The 15,719-nt window shown below is 51.1% G+C and overlaps 1 protein-coding gene across 1 annotated transcript in view; it reads right to left on the bottom strand.

Moving 5' to 3' along the window:
• The window catches only part of LOC115075634, a 68,283-nt gene extending 60,267 nt beyond the window's left edge, over positions 1-8,016 (bottom strand). The window contains exons 1-3 of the mRNA XM_029576206.1: positions 7,569-8,016; positions 7,303-7,451; positions 6,075-6,530 (exon numbers count right to left, since the gene is read on the bottom strand). Of these exons, the coding sequence (XP_029432066.1) occupies positions 6,075-6,530; positions 7,303-7,451; positions 7,569-8,016 (1,053 nt within the window). The remainder of the gene's footprint in view (positions 1-6,074; positions 6,531-7,302; positions 7,452-7,568) is intronic.
• Between the last annotated feature and the right edge of the window lie 7,703 nt (positions 8,017-15,719).

Genomic DNA, 15,719 nt, shown 5'->3' with positions numbered 1-15,719 from the left:
AGGGAGTTTCTGGTAGGACGGTTGGCCTGGTGGAAGTGTGGCATATCTTCGATCCAGGGGGAGTTATTTTTATATAGCGTGTTATGTATGATAGTGAGTATTTTGTATTGAGAGCGATAGGTGATTGGTAGCCAGTGGAGGTTTTGTAATATGGGAGAAATATGATCAGTCTTTCTTGAGTTTGTAAGGATGCGAGCCATGGCATTTTGTAAGATTTGGAGGGGTTTGATTGTGGAAGCTGGAAGGCCTATTAGCAGTGAGTTGCAATAGTCAAGTTTTGATAGTATAGTGGTTTGCATAACGGTACGGAAGTAAGTAAGTTTTTTTGTAAGTGTTTCCTGACAAAGGGTGATGAATGCTTTGTGTTTTTTACATCTGATCAGTTAAAAGAGTTTATAGAAGCCAGGAAAATTAATATCTTAACCCAATAAGATTGAAATGGATTGTTTGTAATGTGTACTTTCCATTATATGGTTATCCTTGTGTTGAACTTCCTTAAAAGATTTCATATCTCCTCTGTACTATACATTCTGCTGGGAGTGGGAATTAATGGTTGAAAATTATTATTGAATATTATGTAATTACTCCAACTAGTTTATTTCTTTAAAATTTTCTTTTGATAAGGATAAATTTATTTATTTATTTATTTATTTATAGGTTCTTCTATACCGCGGTACGTATAGTAATACATCACCTCGGTTTACAGTGAAACATTAATTTAGCAACAGGCTTTACATGTAACAGTATAAAATAAAATAAACATTAAAACAATTAATAGCAACAGGCTTTACAGTTGTAAATGTAAAGTTAGGAGTAAATGTAAAGTTAGGAGTAAAGGAATGTTTATGACATTAAGAACCCACTGAATTTCTTTATAAGCAAATAGTATTTTGTTTATGTATTGAAAAGGAATAAATAAAGAATTAAAAAAAAAAAAAAAGGATTTATGGACTTATTTAAATCCATTTTTGATGACCCTGCCCGAACTGCTGTCGCCGGTTCTGCACTGAATTTGCCATACAATTCAAAACTCTTGCAGCAGAACTCTGCTGGGACCCCAAATGTCTCAAGATTCTTTTCTTCAAAGGCCTGGATAACCATTTAAAGGATGAGCTGGCTGCTCATGCCACACCTGACTCGCTGGATGAACTAGTAGCTTTGGCCACTTGGATTGATCACAGGCTCTGGGACAAGGTGAAGGGACTCCAGCCTAAGGTGTTACCTAGGTTGAAACAGGTTAGTGCTATACCTGCACCTCGGATGGTTCCAGTAATCCCTGCTGTTGATGAACCGATGCAACTTGGTCATGGACGCTTGACTTCTACAGAGAGAAGACTCTGGAAGAGGCACTGCCTATGCATGTACTGTGGTCAGCCCGGCCACGATGTCTCCACATGCTCCATTCATCCAGAAAACGGATGGGCCTAAGTCCTGCAGGAGGACTGTTCTTTGGCCTCACTACGCCCTCTCCTCCGCTCTCTCTTCCAGTCTCTTTGACCTATGGACCAGTCACGGTTCAGACTCCTGCCCTGGTGGACTCAGGGGTAGGAGGCAACTTCATTCTCATACATCTAGTGGAATACTTGAGAATTCCCCTCATCAAATTGAAAGATCCACTACTGTTGTCCTCCAATCATGGAGAGCCCTTACCGGGCAAAGTGACTTGCCAAACCGTACCAGTTACTCTCCGCACCGGAGCTCTGTATCGCTCCATGGTGAGACCGCACCTTGAATACTGTGTACAATTCTGGTCGCCGCATCTCAAAAAAGATATAATTGCGATGGAGAAGGTACAGAGAAGGGCTACCAAAATGATAAAGGGAATGGAACAACTCCCCTATGAGGAAAGACTAAAGAGGTTAGGACTTTTCAGCTTGGAGAAGAGACGACTGAGGGGGGATATGATAGAGGTGTTTAAAATCATGAGAGGTCTAGAACGGGTAGATGTGAATCGGTTATTTACTCTTTCGGATAGTAGAAAGACTAGGGGGCATCCATGAAGTTAGCATGGGGCACATTTAAAACTAATTGGCGAAAGTTCTTTTTTACTCAATGCACAATTAAACTCTGGAATTTGTTGCCAGAGAATGTGGTTCGTGCAGTTAGTATAGCTGTGTTTAAAAAAGGATTGGATAAGTTCTTGGAGGAGAAGTCCATTACATGCTATTAAGTTCACTTAGAGAATAGCCATTGCCATTAGCAATGGTTACATGGAATAGACTTAGTTTTTGGGTACTTGCCAGGTTCTTGTGGCCTGGATTGGCCACTGTTGGAAACAGGATGCTGGGCTTGATGGACCCTTGGTCTGACCCAGTATGGCATTTTCTTATGTTCTTATGTTCTCCTTCTTTGTATTGGAAAGGGCCATGCACCCTATCGTCCTGGAGTTACCCTGGTTGCAAGTGCACCACCCCCAATTTGACTGGGCATCTTTGGATCTCTCCTGCTGGGGTCCAGAATGTCACGGGAGGTGCCTTAAGGAAGTCTCGCCTATCATTTGCATGCCTACGACTCCAGTGATGCCCAGGACTACCGCCCCGATATGCTTCCTTTGAGGATGTATTTTCCAAAGAAGCAGCTTATATTCTTCCTCCACATAGGCCCTATGACTGTGCCATAAGACTGAAGCCCAATGCTGAGCCACCGAAAGGACGGGTGTACCCTCTCTCAGCCATTGAGAATAAAGCAATGTCAGAATACATTGAAGAGAATCTCCAGAAGGCTTTATCTGACCATCAAAGTCGCCAGCCGGCGCAGGCTTTTTCTTTGTGGGGAAGAAGGACGGTACCTTACGTCCATGTATTAATTACCGAGGTCTTAATGAAATAATGATCAAAGACCATTACTCCTTGCCGTTAATCTCGGAGCTGTTTGACCCACTGCAAGGGGCCAAGATGTTTTCCAAGCTTGACCTACAACGTCATTCGCATTCGGAGTGGCGATGAATGGAAAACGACCTTCAATATGCGAGATGGCCACTTCGAGTATCTTGTAATGCCATTCGGGTTATGCACCCGCCATTTTCCAAAATATGATGAACGACACCTTTGGGACCTGCTGTACAAGAATATTGTGGTCTACCTGGACGACATACTAATCTTCTCCCAGGATTTGGAAACCCACATTGCTTGAAAGTATCAATAATTGGTCCCACCCCTCCAGCCTAAAGGCCCATGATCCCAAACCTGTTACTGAATACCACTTTTGTCAGGAAGTCACCACTGCCTACAACACCAGTGAGTTACCATACCATCTCTCTCTCAGAGCTTTCTCTGGAACCAGGTACTCGCTCCTCGAGAGCCTACTTCATTCCAGCACCGGGGTTGTTCCAAGAGACTATTGTGTGAGTGTTATCACCAAGGTTCTGTTCATGAACTCTGCATACTCTGCCTACTCACTATCTCAGTTTCTCTACAGCTCAGCCTTCCTGGGATCGCTGTTCCAGTACCTGAGGGACTACAGCCCAACCGGGCTCTTCCAGCTTACTACTGCCACCTCTGGTGGTTCGCTATCTTGTCTAATAAAAGAAAAGAAAATTAGGTCCTTACCTTTTGCTAATTTTCGTTCCTGTAGTACCAAGGATCAGTCCAGACTCCTGGGTTTTGCCCCCCCTCTAGCAGATGGAGACAGAAGTTTACAAACCAAACTCCGCCTATATCTAGGCTGGAGCCACCTACAGTCTGGCAGTATTACTTAATGTCAAAGCAGAACAACACCAAACAATATCAACTAACTCGATAACAATTACCTCGACACCGGTGTACAACCCCCCCAACTGGGGACCGAACTCGAGGTACCAAACAGCAACTCATCCTGACTGATAAACAGACTAACACACAGACTACACAGCCTCTCCCAGCATCAGTCCAAAGACTGGGTGGGACTCTGGACTGATCCTTGGTAGTACAGGAACGAAAATTAGCAAAAGGTAAGGACCTAATTTTCTTTTCCTTGTACGTACTAGGATCAGTCCAGACTCCTGGGATGTACCACAGCTTACCTTACTTGGGGTGGGAGCCGGAGAGGCCTGCTCTAAGCACTCCTTCTCCAAACCCCGTCGACGCTGGAGCTTTAACATCCAAACAATAGTGCCGGGCAAACGTGTGGACCGATTTCCAGGTGGCCGCCCTACAGATCTCCTCTGCAGGGATATGACGACATTCCACCCAGGAACTGGCCTGGGCATGAGTAGAGTGGGCTCGCAGCCCCGTGGGTAACGACCTACCCTGCAAAAGGTACGCCGATCGAATGGTTTCTTTCAACCAACGAGCAATCGTAGTCTTGGAGGCCGCCTTACCCCGCCGCGGACCACCATAGAGAACGAATAGGTGGTCAGACACTCTGAATGCATTTGTGACCTCCAAATACTGCAGCAACGCGCGTCGGACATCCAACTTATGAAGATCCTTAGCCATAGGATCCGAAGCCTGCACCTGCAAAAACGATGGTAACTTGACCGTCTGATTCACGTGGAACGATGAAACCACTTTAGGTAAAAAGGACGGTACCGTACGCAACGAGATTCCCGACTCCGAAATCCGCAAAAAAGGCTCCCGACATGACAGAGCCTGAAGCTCAGAAATCCGCCGCGCCGATACCATGGCCACCAATAACACCACCTTAGAGTTAAATCCTTAAGGGTGACCTTGCAAATAGGCTCGAAAGGTGCCGCGCACAAACTCTTAAGGACAACATTCAACTTCCAGGATGGGCAAGGCTGCCGAAAAGGAGGACGCAAATGCCTCGCCCCCCAAAGAAAACGCACTACATCCGGATGCGCTGCCAACGATGTTCCATGAATCCGTCCTCAAGGAACCCAGAGCCACCACTTGCACCCTCAAGGAACTACAGGAAAGACCCTTGGACAATCCCTCCTGTAGAAACAGAAGTATGTCCGAGATTACTGCTCGGGTAGGTACCACGTCGTGCTCAAGACACCAGGATTCAAAAACCCTCCATACTCGCACATAAGACAACGACGTAGACTTCTTACACGAACGCAGAAGAGTAGATACCACCGTCTCTGCGTACCCCTTGGATCTCAACCTTTGCCTCTCAAAAGCCATGCTGCTAGACAAAAGCGATCTACCAGGTCGAAACAAACAGGCCCCTGATGTAGGAGATCCGGAAGATACGGAAAACGAAGTGGTTCCTCGATCGCCAGGTTCAGTAGATCCGCGAACCATGGCCTCCTCGGCCATTCGAGGGCGACGACTACCACGTCCGCGGGGTGCCTCTCGATTCGACGTAGCACCCTGCCTATGAGAGGCCACGGAGGAAAAACATAGAGTAACACATCTGTCGGCCACGGCACTACCAGAGCGTCTACACCTTCCGCTGCCGTCTCCCGACGGCGAGCAAAGAACCGGGGAGCTTTCGCATTCTTGAAAGTTGCCATCAGGTCAATCGCTGGCGTGCCCCATCGGGCACAGATGAGCTGGAATGCTTCCTCCACGAGCTCCCACTCTCCAGGATCCAGCCAGTGGCGACTGAGAAAATCTGCCTGGACGTTTTCTACCCCAGCTATGTGAGAGGCCGCAATACTGCTCAGGTGGGACTCCGCCCATATCATCAATGGCTTCGGATGCCACCACCTGACTCTTGGTCCCCCCTTGTTGATTGATGTAAGCCACCGTGGTCGCATTGTCCAACAGGATCCTGACAGACCGACCGCGGATAAGAGGAAGCAACCTCAAAAGAGCCAGCTGCACCGCTCGAGTTTACAACCGATTGATTGACCACGACGCCTCCCGAGGCGACCATTGACCCTGAACTGACTGCCCGAGGCAGACTGCTCCCCAACCATACAGACTGGCATCCGTGGTAACCACTGTCCACGATGGAATCTCCAGAGAGACCCCTCGACTCAAGTTGGTCGGACACAGCCACCAGGGCAAGCTGTCCCTGGCATTCTGGGTCAGTGGCAAGGGGAGGTGGAAATCTTCCAATATTGGGCGCCAGTGGGATAGCAACGCTGACTGCAAAGGATGCATATGAGCGAATGCCCATGGAACCAATTTCAGCGTAGAGTTCATAGACCCCAATACCTGTAAGTAGTCCCATACGATCGGTACCGGCTTGATTAACAATCGTCGGATCTGAGCTTGCAACTTCACCATTCGTCCCTGCGTGAGCGACACTGTGCCTTGACACGTGTCAAACAAAGCTCCCAAATACTCCAGGGACTGAGACGGCACCAGATGGCTCTTGGCCACATTGACCACCCAGCCAAGCGAACGCAACAGCTGGAGCACCCGCTGAACCGCCGCTTGACAAAGTGCCTTCGACTTGGCTCGGATCAGCCAATCGTCCAAATACGGATGCACCAACAGACACTCTTTGCGGAGCCGCACTGCCACTACCACCATAATCTTGGTGAATGTGCGAGGAGCCGTTGCCAGGCCAAATGGCAGCGCCTGAAACTGGAAATGCTGCCCCATTACCGCAAAACGGAGAAACTGCTGGTGGTCCGGTCGAATGCCAATGTGAAGGTACGCCTCCGTGAGATCCAGGGAGGCCAGAAACTCCCTCTTCCTCACAGACGCGATTACCAAACGCAATGTTTCCATCCGAAACCGAGGAATTCTCAGACACCTGTTGACACTTTTCAGATCGAGAATGGGACGAAACGTTCCTTCTTTCTTGGGTACTACGAAGTAAATGGAATATCGGCCCTCTCGGAGCTCGGCGGGAGGGACCGGAACAATCGCCCCGAGATCGCGAAGCCGAGTTAGCATTGATCGTACCGCCCAGCGTTTTTCTGAAAAACCGCAAAGCGACACTAGGAAACACTGGGACGGCCGGTGTGAAAAATCTAACGCGTTGCCGTGTTTTATCACCTCTAGTACCCACTGATCTGACGTGATTCTGGTCCATTCCTCGTAAAACCGGATCAACCTGGCACCAATCTTGGGAACGAAGGAATGGACCGGCCTCCCATCATTGTGCAGGCTTACCTCCCTGCACACTCTGACCGGTTCCCGGACAACCGAAACGGCGCCCACAAAAGGACTGAGAATAAGATTGCTGTCGGGTAGCACTGTGACAAAACGAAGAATTCGAGCCCCAAGATGTCCGTGGCCGGCGACAGCCGCAAAAACGAGGATGAGAGGCTGGAGCCCCACGGTATCTTGGCCTATCCTCCGGCAGCCGATGCACCTTATTCTCGCCTAAGGATTCAATCAGATCCTCCAATTCCTTGCCAAACAACAACTTCCCCTTAAAGGGTAAGGAGCCCAACCGTGCCTTGGAGGTCCCATCTGCCGACCAATGACGGAGCCATAGCAGCCACCGCGCCGCTACCGCGGACACCATAGTTCTGGCAGATGTGCGCAAAAGATCATAAAATGCATCCGCACTATAGGCAATGACCGCTTCTAAGCGACTTGCCTGGCGCACCTCATCAGAGGAAAGGGACTCATTGGCTAAGAGCTGCTGCGCCCAGCGAAGACCTGCCCTCAGAGAAAAATTACTGCAAATTGCTGCATGAATTCCCAACGCCGAGACCTCAAAGATTCGCTTAAGCTGAACTTCCAACTTACTATCCTGTAAATCATTAAGCGCGGTACCTCCGGTCACCGGGATAGTGGTCTTCTTAGTCACAGCTTCTACCACCGAATCTATCCTCGGCAAGCGCAACAGCTCCAAAATGTCCTCCGGCAGGGGATACAATTTATCCATTGCCTTTGCCATTTTCAGCCCCAATTCTGGAGTATCCCACTCCTTAAAAAGCAAATCCAAGGCCAAGAAATGCAAAGGAAAGGCTGAAGGAGGACCCCGGAGCCCCAACACGATCGGATCCGTCTCCCAGAGACGAGACTCCACCTGTGGAAGCGGGATCCCCAGCTCCCCCAGGATCTCCGGAATGAGGGGCCCTAGCTCGTCCTTCCGAAATAATCTGATCACCTTTGGATCATCTCCCTCAGCTCCATGAGGCACTCCGGAACCTTTGGTCCCCAGCTCTCCGTCTCCCTCAACCCCCCTCGGGGGCTGGGAAGGAAGGTCCTGATCCTCCATTGGCTCCTCCAACTCCTCTGACTCCGTAGAGGGGTCTTGCTGACCTCTGGCCCCCTGGGACCGAAGGGGCCGACCCTTTTTCCCTTTTTCCCACCGTAGAACCTACCTCCAAAGACAGGTTCCCTTGGGCCCTCTTCCTGGCCATGCGGCGGGCCTTAAAGGCCTTGTGCATGAGAAGCACAAATTGAGAATTAAAGGATGAATCTGAGGACCCCTCTTCTTCATCCCCTTCCGCGGGGGAATCCTCGCTAGGGGCACTGGGCCTCGCTGGCCTTCCCCCCCCCCCAGTAGCCCTGTGCTGGGGTGACAAACGCGGCGGAGGAATATCCTCCCCGCCCTCCATTTGCCCCGTGTTTGCCTCGGCTCCCCGAGGTGAGAAAATGGCCGCCGTTCCCGCCGAGAACACGCCCAAAATGGCGGCCGTCCCCGGGAACCCCAAAGACGACCCCCCCCGAAATCGCTGCTGCAGCCGCGGAGGACCCGGCGCGAGGCTGCCTACCCCCCCGGGTCCCCGACGCCGGCACCGACACTCCCTCTCCCCCTCCCACACACCCTGAACAGAGGCTGTCCCTAGACAGCCGCGCCGCCGCGGACCCGCAGGCCCGGCAAGCCGCTTGTCGGGGCATGGTCTGCCGCGGAGCGGGAAAGAAGAGCCCGCAAAGAAAAAATACAATCAAGCCCTCCCCCTCCCGCCGCGTGAACCAGCAACCCCAACGGCAGAGAGAGAGAGAGAGAGAGAGCGAGATCAGGGCCCCGGCAGGGAACAGAAAAAACAAACAGCCACAAAACTTTTTTTTTTTTTACCTAAACCTCGGTTCTGGAGCCAGCTGGGGGGAGTGAGCCGGGATCCCCGGTGTCACCACCAGACCTGAAGTGCCGGAATATGGGGCTCCCCCACTCTTCGGAAGCCTCAACCAGGGGGAATGGTCCCCCCAGGACCTCACCCTCCCCTGGGAGGCGGGGACTGGGACCAGCAGGCAAGCCTCTGCGGTCCTTCTCCTCTGAAAAACACCTAACTCCTACCTTTCTCTATTAAACTACCACCTAAAACTTAGGCTAAGCACAGACTGTAGGTTTTGCACCCTCTCCACCTGCTAGGAGACAGAAGAATACTGCCAGACTGTAGGTGGCACCAGCCTAGATATAGGCGGAGTTTGGTTTGTAAACTTCTGTCTCCATCTGCTAGAGGGGGGGCAAAACCCAGGAGTCTGGACTGATCCTGGTACGTACAGGGAACTTGTGTGTGTCTATCTCCCAACTCTGAGCCTAACCTGTGGTACCTCATGGGATCTTTCCCCTTGGGCGTGGTCACCTGCCACCGGTCCCAAGGATCCACCCACAAATATCACAAATAATAACATCGATGCAGGGACAAAGAAGAATTCCATCCTTGCTGAAGATGTAGAGGCGCAGTTGAACCCTTTGTCCAGGTTCTCCCCAATGTATTCTGACATTGCCTTCATCTCAGGAAGTGACAGCAGGTATAACCTACCCCGCGGAGGACTGGAACCTGGCAACAGCTCAATCACACAATCAAACTCCCTGTGAGGGGGTAGGCAATCTGCTTCTTTCTTTGAGAAGACATCTGAGAAATCGGCATATAGGGCAGGGACCCCAGGTACCATTGCCGCCATAGGTAGACATGGAGAAGGCTCCACCTTCTGTAGGCAGGAAATATGGCAGTTGGGACCCCATTTGGAGAGCTACAGAGAGGTCCAGTCAAACTGCTGAGAGTGGAGTTGTAACCATGGTAGCCCTAGGACCATGGTATGAATCAACTTGTGGATCACATAGAATTTAATTTGCTCCACATGTAGTACGTCTATCACATTGTGTTGTGACCGTCGCTGCCTGACGTCTCTACTACGGCCACCTTACCGCTTTGGCGACTCCCTCTTTGCCTGTTGGAAGTTTGGCTGCCGCGGCATCCTCTTGTCGTCCTCCTCCGGCATCCCTGGATCGGCTAGACGCTGCACACCGCCATGTTTTCCCAGAATCTAAGGGCGCGCGTGCAGCACGGCCCCGACTGATGTACCAGCAGTGGCACGAACCTCAGGGGCGGCCCCCTGAGGTGACGTCACCCTCACCGGATATTTAAGGCCTCTGAAACCGCTAACGAATTGAGTTAGCAAGGGGATGGGTTACTCTACCTAAGCTACGCTGCCTCCTCGGACTTACCTGGGGTACCTGCTCCTCGGGGGCCTCGCTTTCTCTTTTGCTTTCAGATCGCAGTCTGGAACTGGTACTCGCTCCTCGAGGACCCTCGTTCCCAGACTTGCTACTGAAGACCACTTCTGCCAGAAAGTCATCGCTGCCTACAACATCAATGAGTTACTTCTCTCTCTCAGAGCATTCCCTGGAACCAGGTACTCGCTCCTCGAGGGCCTACTCCATTCCAGCTCCTGGGCTGCTTCCAAGAGACTATTGTGTGAGTGTTACCATCAAGGTTCTGTTCCTGAACTTTGCATACCCTGCCTACTCACTATATTCAGTTTCTCTACAGCTCAGTTATCCAGGATCGCTGTTCCAGTATCTGAGGGACTACAGCCCAGCCAGGCACTCCAGCTCACTACTGCCACCTCTGGTGGTTCAATATACTGTTTAATAAAATAACTAGTGTGTGTCTGTCTCTATACTCTGAGCCTGACCAGTGGTCCCTCTTGGGATCTTCCCCCGGGGGCGTGGTCATTTGCTACCGGCCCAAGGATCCACCCACAACTACCTCAAACACCAACACAGGGTTACCGGGACCATTGTGAGAGTAATTCTCCTAGGTAACGAGTCTACCAGGATGGAGGAGATGATCACTGGAAGTTCCTTAGGAATGGTTGGAATGCACAGATGATCCACCTAAGCTTTAATAAGGAAGTTTCCTCCCGTGCCAGGGTCCACAAGAGCTAGGACAGGGAAGCTCACATTGGCTGTGCTGATAACTACAGGGAGGTTCAATTGGGGAGCCAGACTCAAAAAAGCCTAGTGTTAGCCCCCCACTATACCCTAGGTGAAGGAGTTTCCAGGATGGATTGGGCACTGTGTGATTCAGTGCCTGGCTCCACCATAGTACAGGCATAGTCTTGCTGTCACCACCACAGGCACTCTTCAGGAGATAAGCGGCCATGACATAGTTGCATGGGTTCTTCTGGTGAACCAGCTGGAGATGGGCCAGGAGTCGGCAGCAAAGATGGTGGAGGCATCCGGGGCATCCCTGAGGTGGATCTTTTGGGTGAGTGGAACTCCTGGGCTTGTTCCTGGGGGCAGTGGTCTATCCTGCCCACCAGGTCGATGAGAGCCTCCAAGAATTCCAGAAGATTTCAAGCCGCCAGCTCATCCTTAATGAGAGGACTGGAGTATAGGCCCAGCTGGAGCTTCACCAATACTAGCCCTCATTCCCCTTAGGTTGAGCCCTTGGGTGCCAGGGCTGACTGGACTTAGGTGCAGGCCTCCAGGTAGATGAAGATCTGATGAGATGCAGGTGCGAGGTCAGTCCAGGAAGAGCACATGGAGCCAGTTCGGGCAGAGGTATAGGCAGGCAGCACCTCTTTTTTTTACTGCTTTGGCTCCATTGGGCGAACTTGCAGCCTCTGCCAGCTACCGCCCACCTCCTGGCCTCCATTCCCGGGCCCACCTGAGCAGCATGGATGCTTCCAACCGCCATCTTACCCTCGGGGTTCCCTAGGCACGCGTGCTCCCTGACCTACTTTAATCACGTCATGGCGGAAACCTCTGGGGTGTCCCCATCAGATGACATCACTCATCTTCGATATTTAAGCTCACCGGCCCAGACAGCCAATGACTTGGCAACGAGTTCATCTTGCTGAATCCACCTACTCTCACTTCAGTGCTTGTTCTGGTTCCTGCTTTCATGGTGTGAGACTACCGGGTACCCGCTCCTTGGGGGCCCTTCCTCATCTCTCGGCTATCCGCTCCTCGGAGGGCCTTTCACCTGGACTCCTGCTTGCCTCGCTTCCCGAGGCTTTCTATGGAACTACTACCTTGTCTTCAGTTGCTGTGAGTAACCACGCTGTGGACCACTGCTGTGATATCTACGTTGGAATCCTCTCCAGTGTACCCCGCTCTGCAGAGCATTGCAGTGATATCACTAGAGAAGGCCTCTCCTGGTCTACTCTGCTGTGCGGACCCATGCCATGGTATCGCTAGAGGAACTCTCGCCGGTGTACCCCGCTCTGCGGACTACTACCATGCCCTCCCACCAAGGAACCTATTTTCGCATATTGCACAGGAGGTGGAAAAGTGGATTCTGGAGGTAGCTTTACCTTTCGAAGATGGTTGATTCATAGCTGGAAAAGGCAAGTACAAGAAGCTCAGGAATGCTGCTTCCAAGCTTAGCAAGGCCAGATGAGAGAGAAGTCTCTACAACTTAGTAAGGAGAGATTTGTATCTTGGAAAATCCAAATGGTACTACAGGCTCTCACAAGGTGGTGAAGTTGTACTCAAGAGAAGCTTAGCAATCGGTAGATGTTGCTGTGATACTCTATATGAAGTACTGATTTGTTGAAGGGGGAATACCCAGATGACTATGAAGATGAAGTATCTCTCAGGATTGAGTCAAGGAGCCACTTAAGGTGGATGAAGCTTCAAGAGACAGGCTCAAAGACAGCAGAGAATTCCAATGGGCATGCACGTGAATCCCCTCAGATGGATGGTCAAGGCAGCAGATGGTGAATATCCCTGCAGAAGTAAGTCACTGGTGGAAGACACGGGAGTTGGCAAATACTAAAAGACCTTGTACAGCTATAACGGAAAGCTTTCTGGGGTGATGAACTGAAGATAACCACATGGGTTCTCATGGATCCAAGGATAGTAAAGTTGAATCGCCATGTGGTCTCAAGGAAGACAGGGTCCCTTCAGAAGATGAACAGCACGGCAGTGCAGGCATACTGGACAAGCTGGAAGGTGGTTGCAGTCCTTAGCCTAGCAGCGAGACAGTATCGAAGAGCAGATGATGGGGAATCAGGAACTTCCAAATCTCAATCCTAGTGGCTCAAAACGCTGCATGAAGGATGCCGGAGGAATCATGGTGGCGAGTTCGGAATGCATGGTAACTCGCAATGGCGATACAGGGTAGAACCCACTTGCACGGAGCAAAGGCTGGGGTAAACTGTGGATTGAGCGACTCGCTGTGTTGAGGTCATGAAGGTGAAATGCAGGAAGGTGACGTCTGCGAAGAACTGATGTGGAATCCATGGCTGGAGTCACCATTTGCTGACGCAGAGAGAAGCTTTAAGCTGAAAATGGCCCCGAGCAAGCACCAGGACAGTGCAAGCAGGTACTTGGTTGGAAGATACGAGAAGAAGACAGGTCTAGGATGCAGGCGCCTCCTGTAGGTTGTATGAACCCAAAGACCTGGAGTGTTGATGTGGAGTACACTAAAATGGAACATACTCCCTGATGCTCGAAGACTCTTGACGTTGAAGGTACTGGATGCTGGATGCAGAACCTGCGTGCAGGGGCCTCCTGCAGGTCATAAGGAACCCAGGGAGATGAACCAACATCATAGTGCGAAGAACAGAGATGGTCCCTGGAACCATGGCAGGCACCTCCTGCTGGTCGAAAAGGTTCCAGGACAGATTTAACTCAGAGAAAATCTGGATGCAGGCGTGGGATTCAGACAACTGTAGAGAGAGAGACAAGGAGCAAAAGAAACAAAATTGGCTAAGGCAAAGTACTAATTGTCCAGGAAACTGGGAACAAAAATTCTGGGCAAAAATCAAGTTAACAGAAAGTCCAGGAACTAAGGCAAAAATTTTCTGGGCAAGGAACAAGTTGAAGTGTCCAGAAACTGAAGCAAAAATTCCAGGCAAAATCAAGGCTAAGAAAAATGTCACAGGCACAGTTCACCGAGCTCATGGCCTTTGGATCCTGTTGTGGTATATGCCCTCAGGCCCGGTTAGAAGCTCGGAGGCATGGTCCTATCTAAGGTAGTGTTATGGTTTTGAGGTGTTTGGATTCTTGGGTACTGTGGTGATGGCCACTCACACGGGGAGAAGCCCCGTGAGGAACCACAGTACTGGGCTAGACTCGAGACATGCAAACACTGATTTGTCTTTTATTGTACAGCTGAGAGATACCACCAGAGGTGGTAGTAGTGAGGTGATCCAGAGATAGCAGTCCAGGGACCCTCGGCAGAGGAGACCCGTCTCACAGATGGTATAGAGAGTTCCGGATGCAGGTTCCAATAGGGATGTGAATCGTTTTAGGACGATTAAAATTATCGTCCGATAATTTTAATATCGTCTTAAACCGTTATGGAACACAATACAATACAGATTCTAACGATTTATCGTTATAAATCGTTAGAATCGTGAGCCGGCACACTAAAACCCCCTAAAACCCACCCCCGACCCTTTAAATTAAATCCCCCACCCTCCCGAACCCCCCCCAAATAACTTAAATAACCTGCGGGTCCAGCGGCGGTCCGGAACGGCAGCGGTCCGGAACGGGCTCCTGCTCCTGCATCTTGTCGTCTTCGGCCGGCGCCATTTTCCAAAATGGCGCCGAAAAATGGCGGCGGCCATAGACGAAAAAGATTGGACGGCAGGAGGTCCTTCCGGACCCCCGCTGGACTTTTGGCAAGTCTCGTGGGGGTCAGGAGGCCCCCCACAAGCTGGCCAAAAGTTCCTGGAGGTCCAGCGGGGGTCAGGGAGCGATTTCCCGCCGCGAATCGTTTTCGTACGGAAAATGGCGCCGGCAGGAGATCGACTGCAGGAGGTCGTTCAGCGAGGCGCCGGAACCCTCGCTGAACGACCTCCTGCAGTCGATCTCCTGCCGGCGCCATTTTCCGTACGAAAACGATTCGCGGCGGGAAATCGCTCCCTGACCCCCGCTGGACCTCCAGGAACTTTTGGCCAGCTTGTGGGGGGCCTCCTGACCCCCACGAGACTTGCCAAAAGTCCAGCGGGGGTCCGGAAGGACCTCCTGCCGTCCAATCTTTTTCGTCTATGGCCGCCGCCATTTTCGGCGCCATTTTGGAAAATGGCGCCGGCCGAAGACGACAAGATGCAGGAGCAGGAGCCCGTTCCGGACCGCTGCCGTTCCGGACCGCCGCTGGACCCGCAGGTTATTTAAGTTATTTGGGGGGGGGTTCGGGAGGGTGGGGGATTTAATTTAAAGGGTCGGGGGTGGGTTTTAGGGGGTTTTAATGTGCCGGTTTTTCGATTTTTCGATTTTTCGATTTTTTAACGATTTTTCACGATTTTTCACGATATTTTACCCCCCCAAACGGCAACAATACGATTCCCTCCCCCTCCCAGCCGAAATCGATCGTTAAGACGATCGAGGACACGATTCACATCCCTAGGTTCCAATGCAGCAGAGCTGTAGATGAGACAGACTGACAATGTTAGATTACTCACTAAGTTGGTAGCTGTATAGGTGGAGATCCCAGCAGGCTGTATAGGTGGAGATCCCAACAGGAACCGATCCAGGGAGAGCAGGCCCTCGAGGAGCGAGTACCTGATCCCAGATAGGCACCTGAAAGAAAGCAAAGGGCCCCCGAGGAGCAGGTACACAGATTAGGAGAATTACCCCGAAGGTCAAAGAGAGCTTCCAGCGGCAGCACGGAAGCAGCAGAGTAGCTCAGACCGGAGGCTTTCCATCCATACACCATCCTTGCTAACTGGCTTAGCTAGCAAACAAAGGGCAGGCATGACATCACTCGAGGGGGACGCCCCCAAGGTTCCCGC

Source organism: Rhinatrema bivittatum, chromosome 14 (assembly GCF_901001135.1).
Source record: "Rhinatrema bivittatum chromosome 14, aRhiBiv1.1, whole genome shotgun sequence".
Classification (NCBI taxonomy): domain Eukaryota; kingdom Metazoa; phylum Chordata; class Amphibia; order Gymnophiona; family Rhinatrematidae; genus Rhinatrema; species Rhinatrema bivittatum.
The sequence above is the reverse complement of the archived record's forward strand: the minus strand, read 5'-3'. Positions and strand labels throughout refer to the sequence as shown.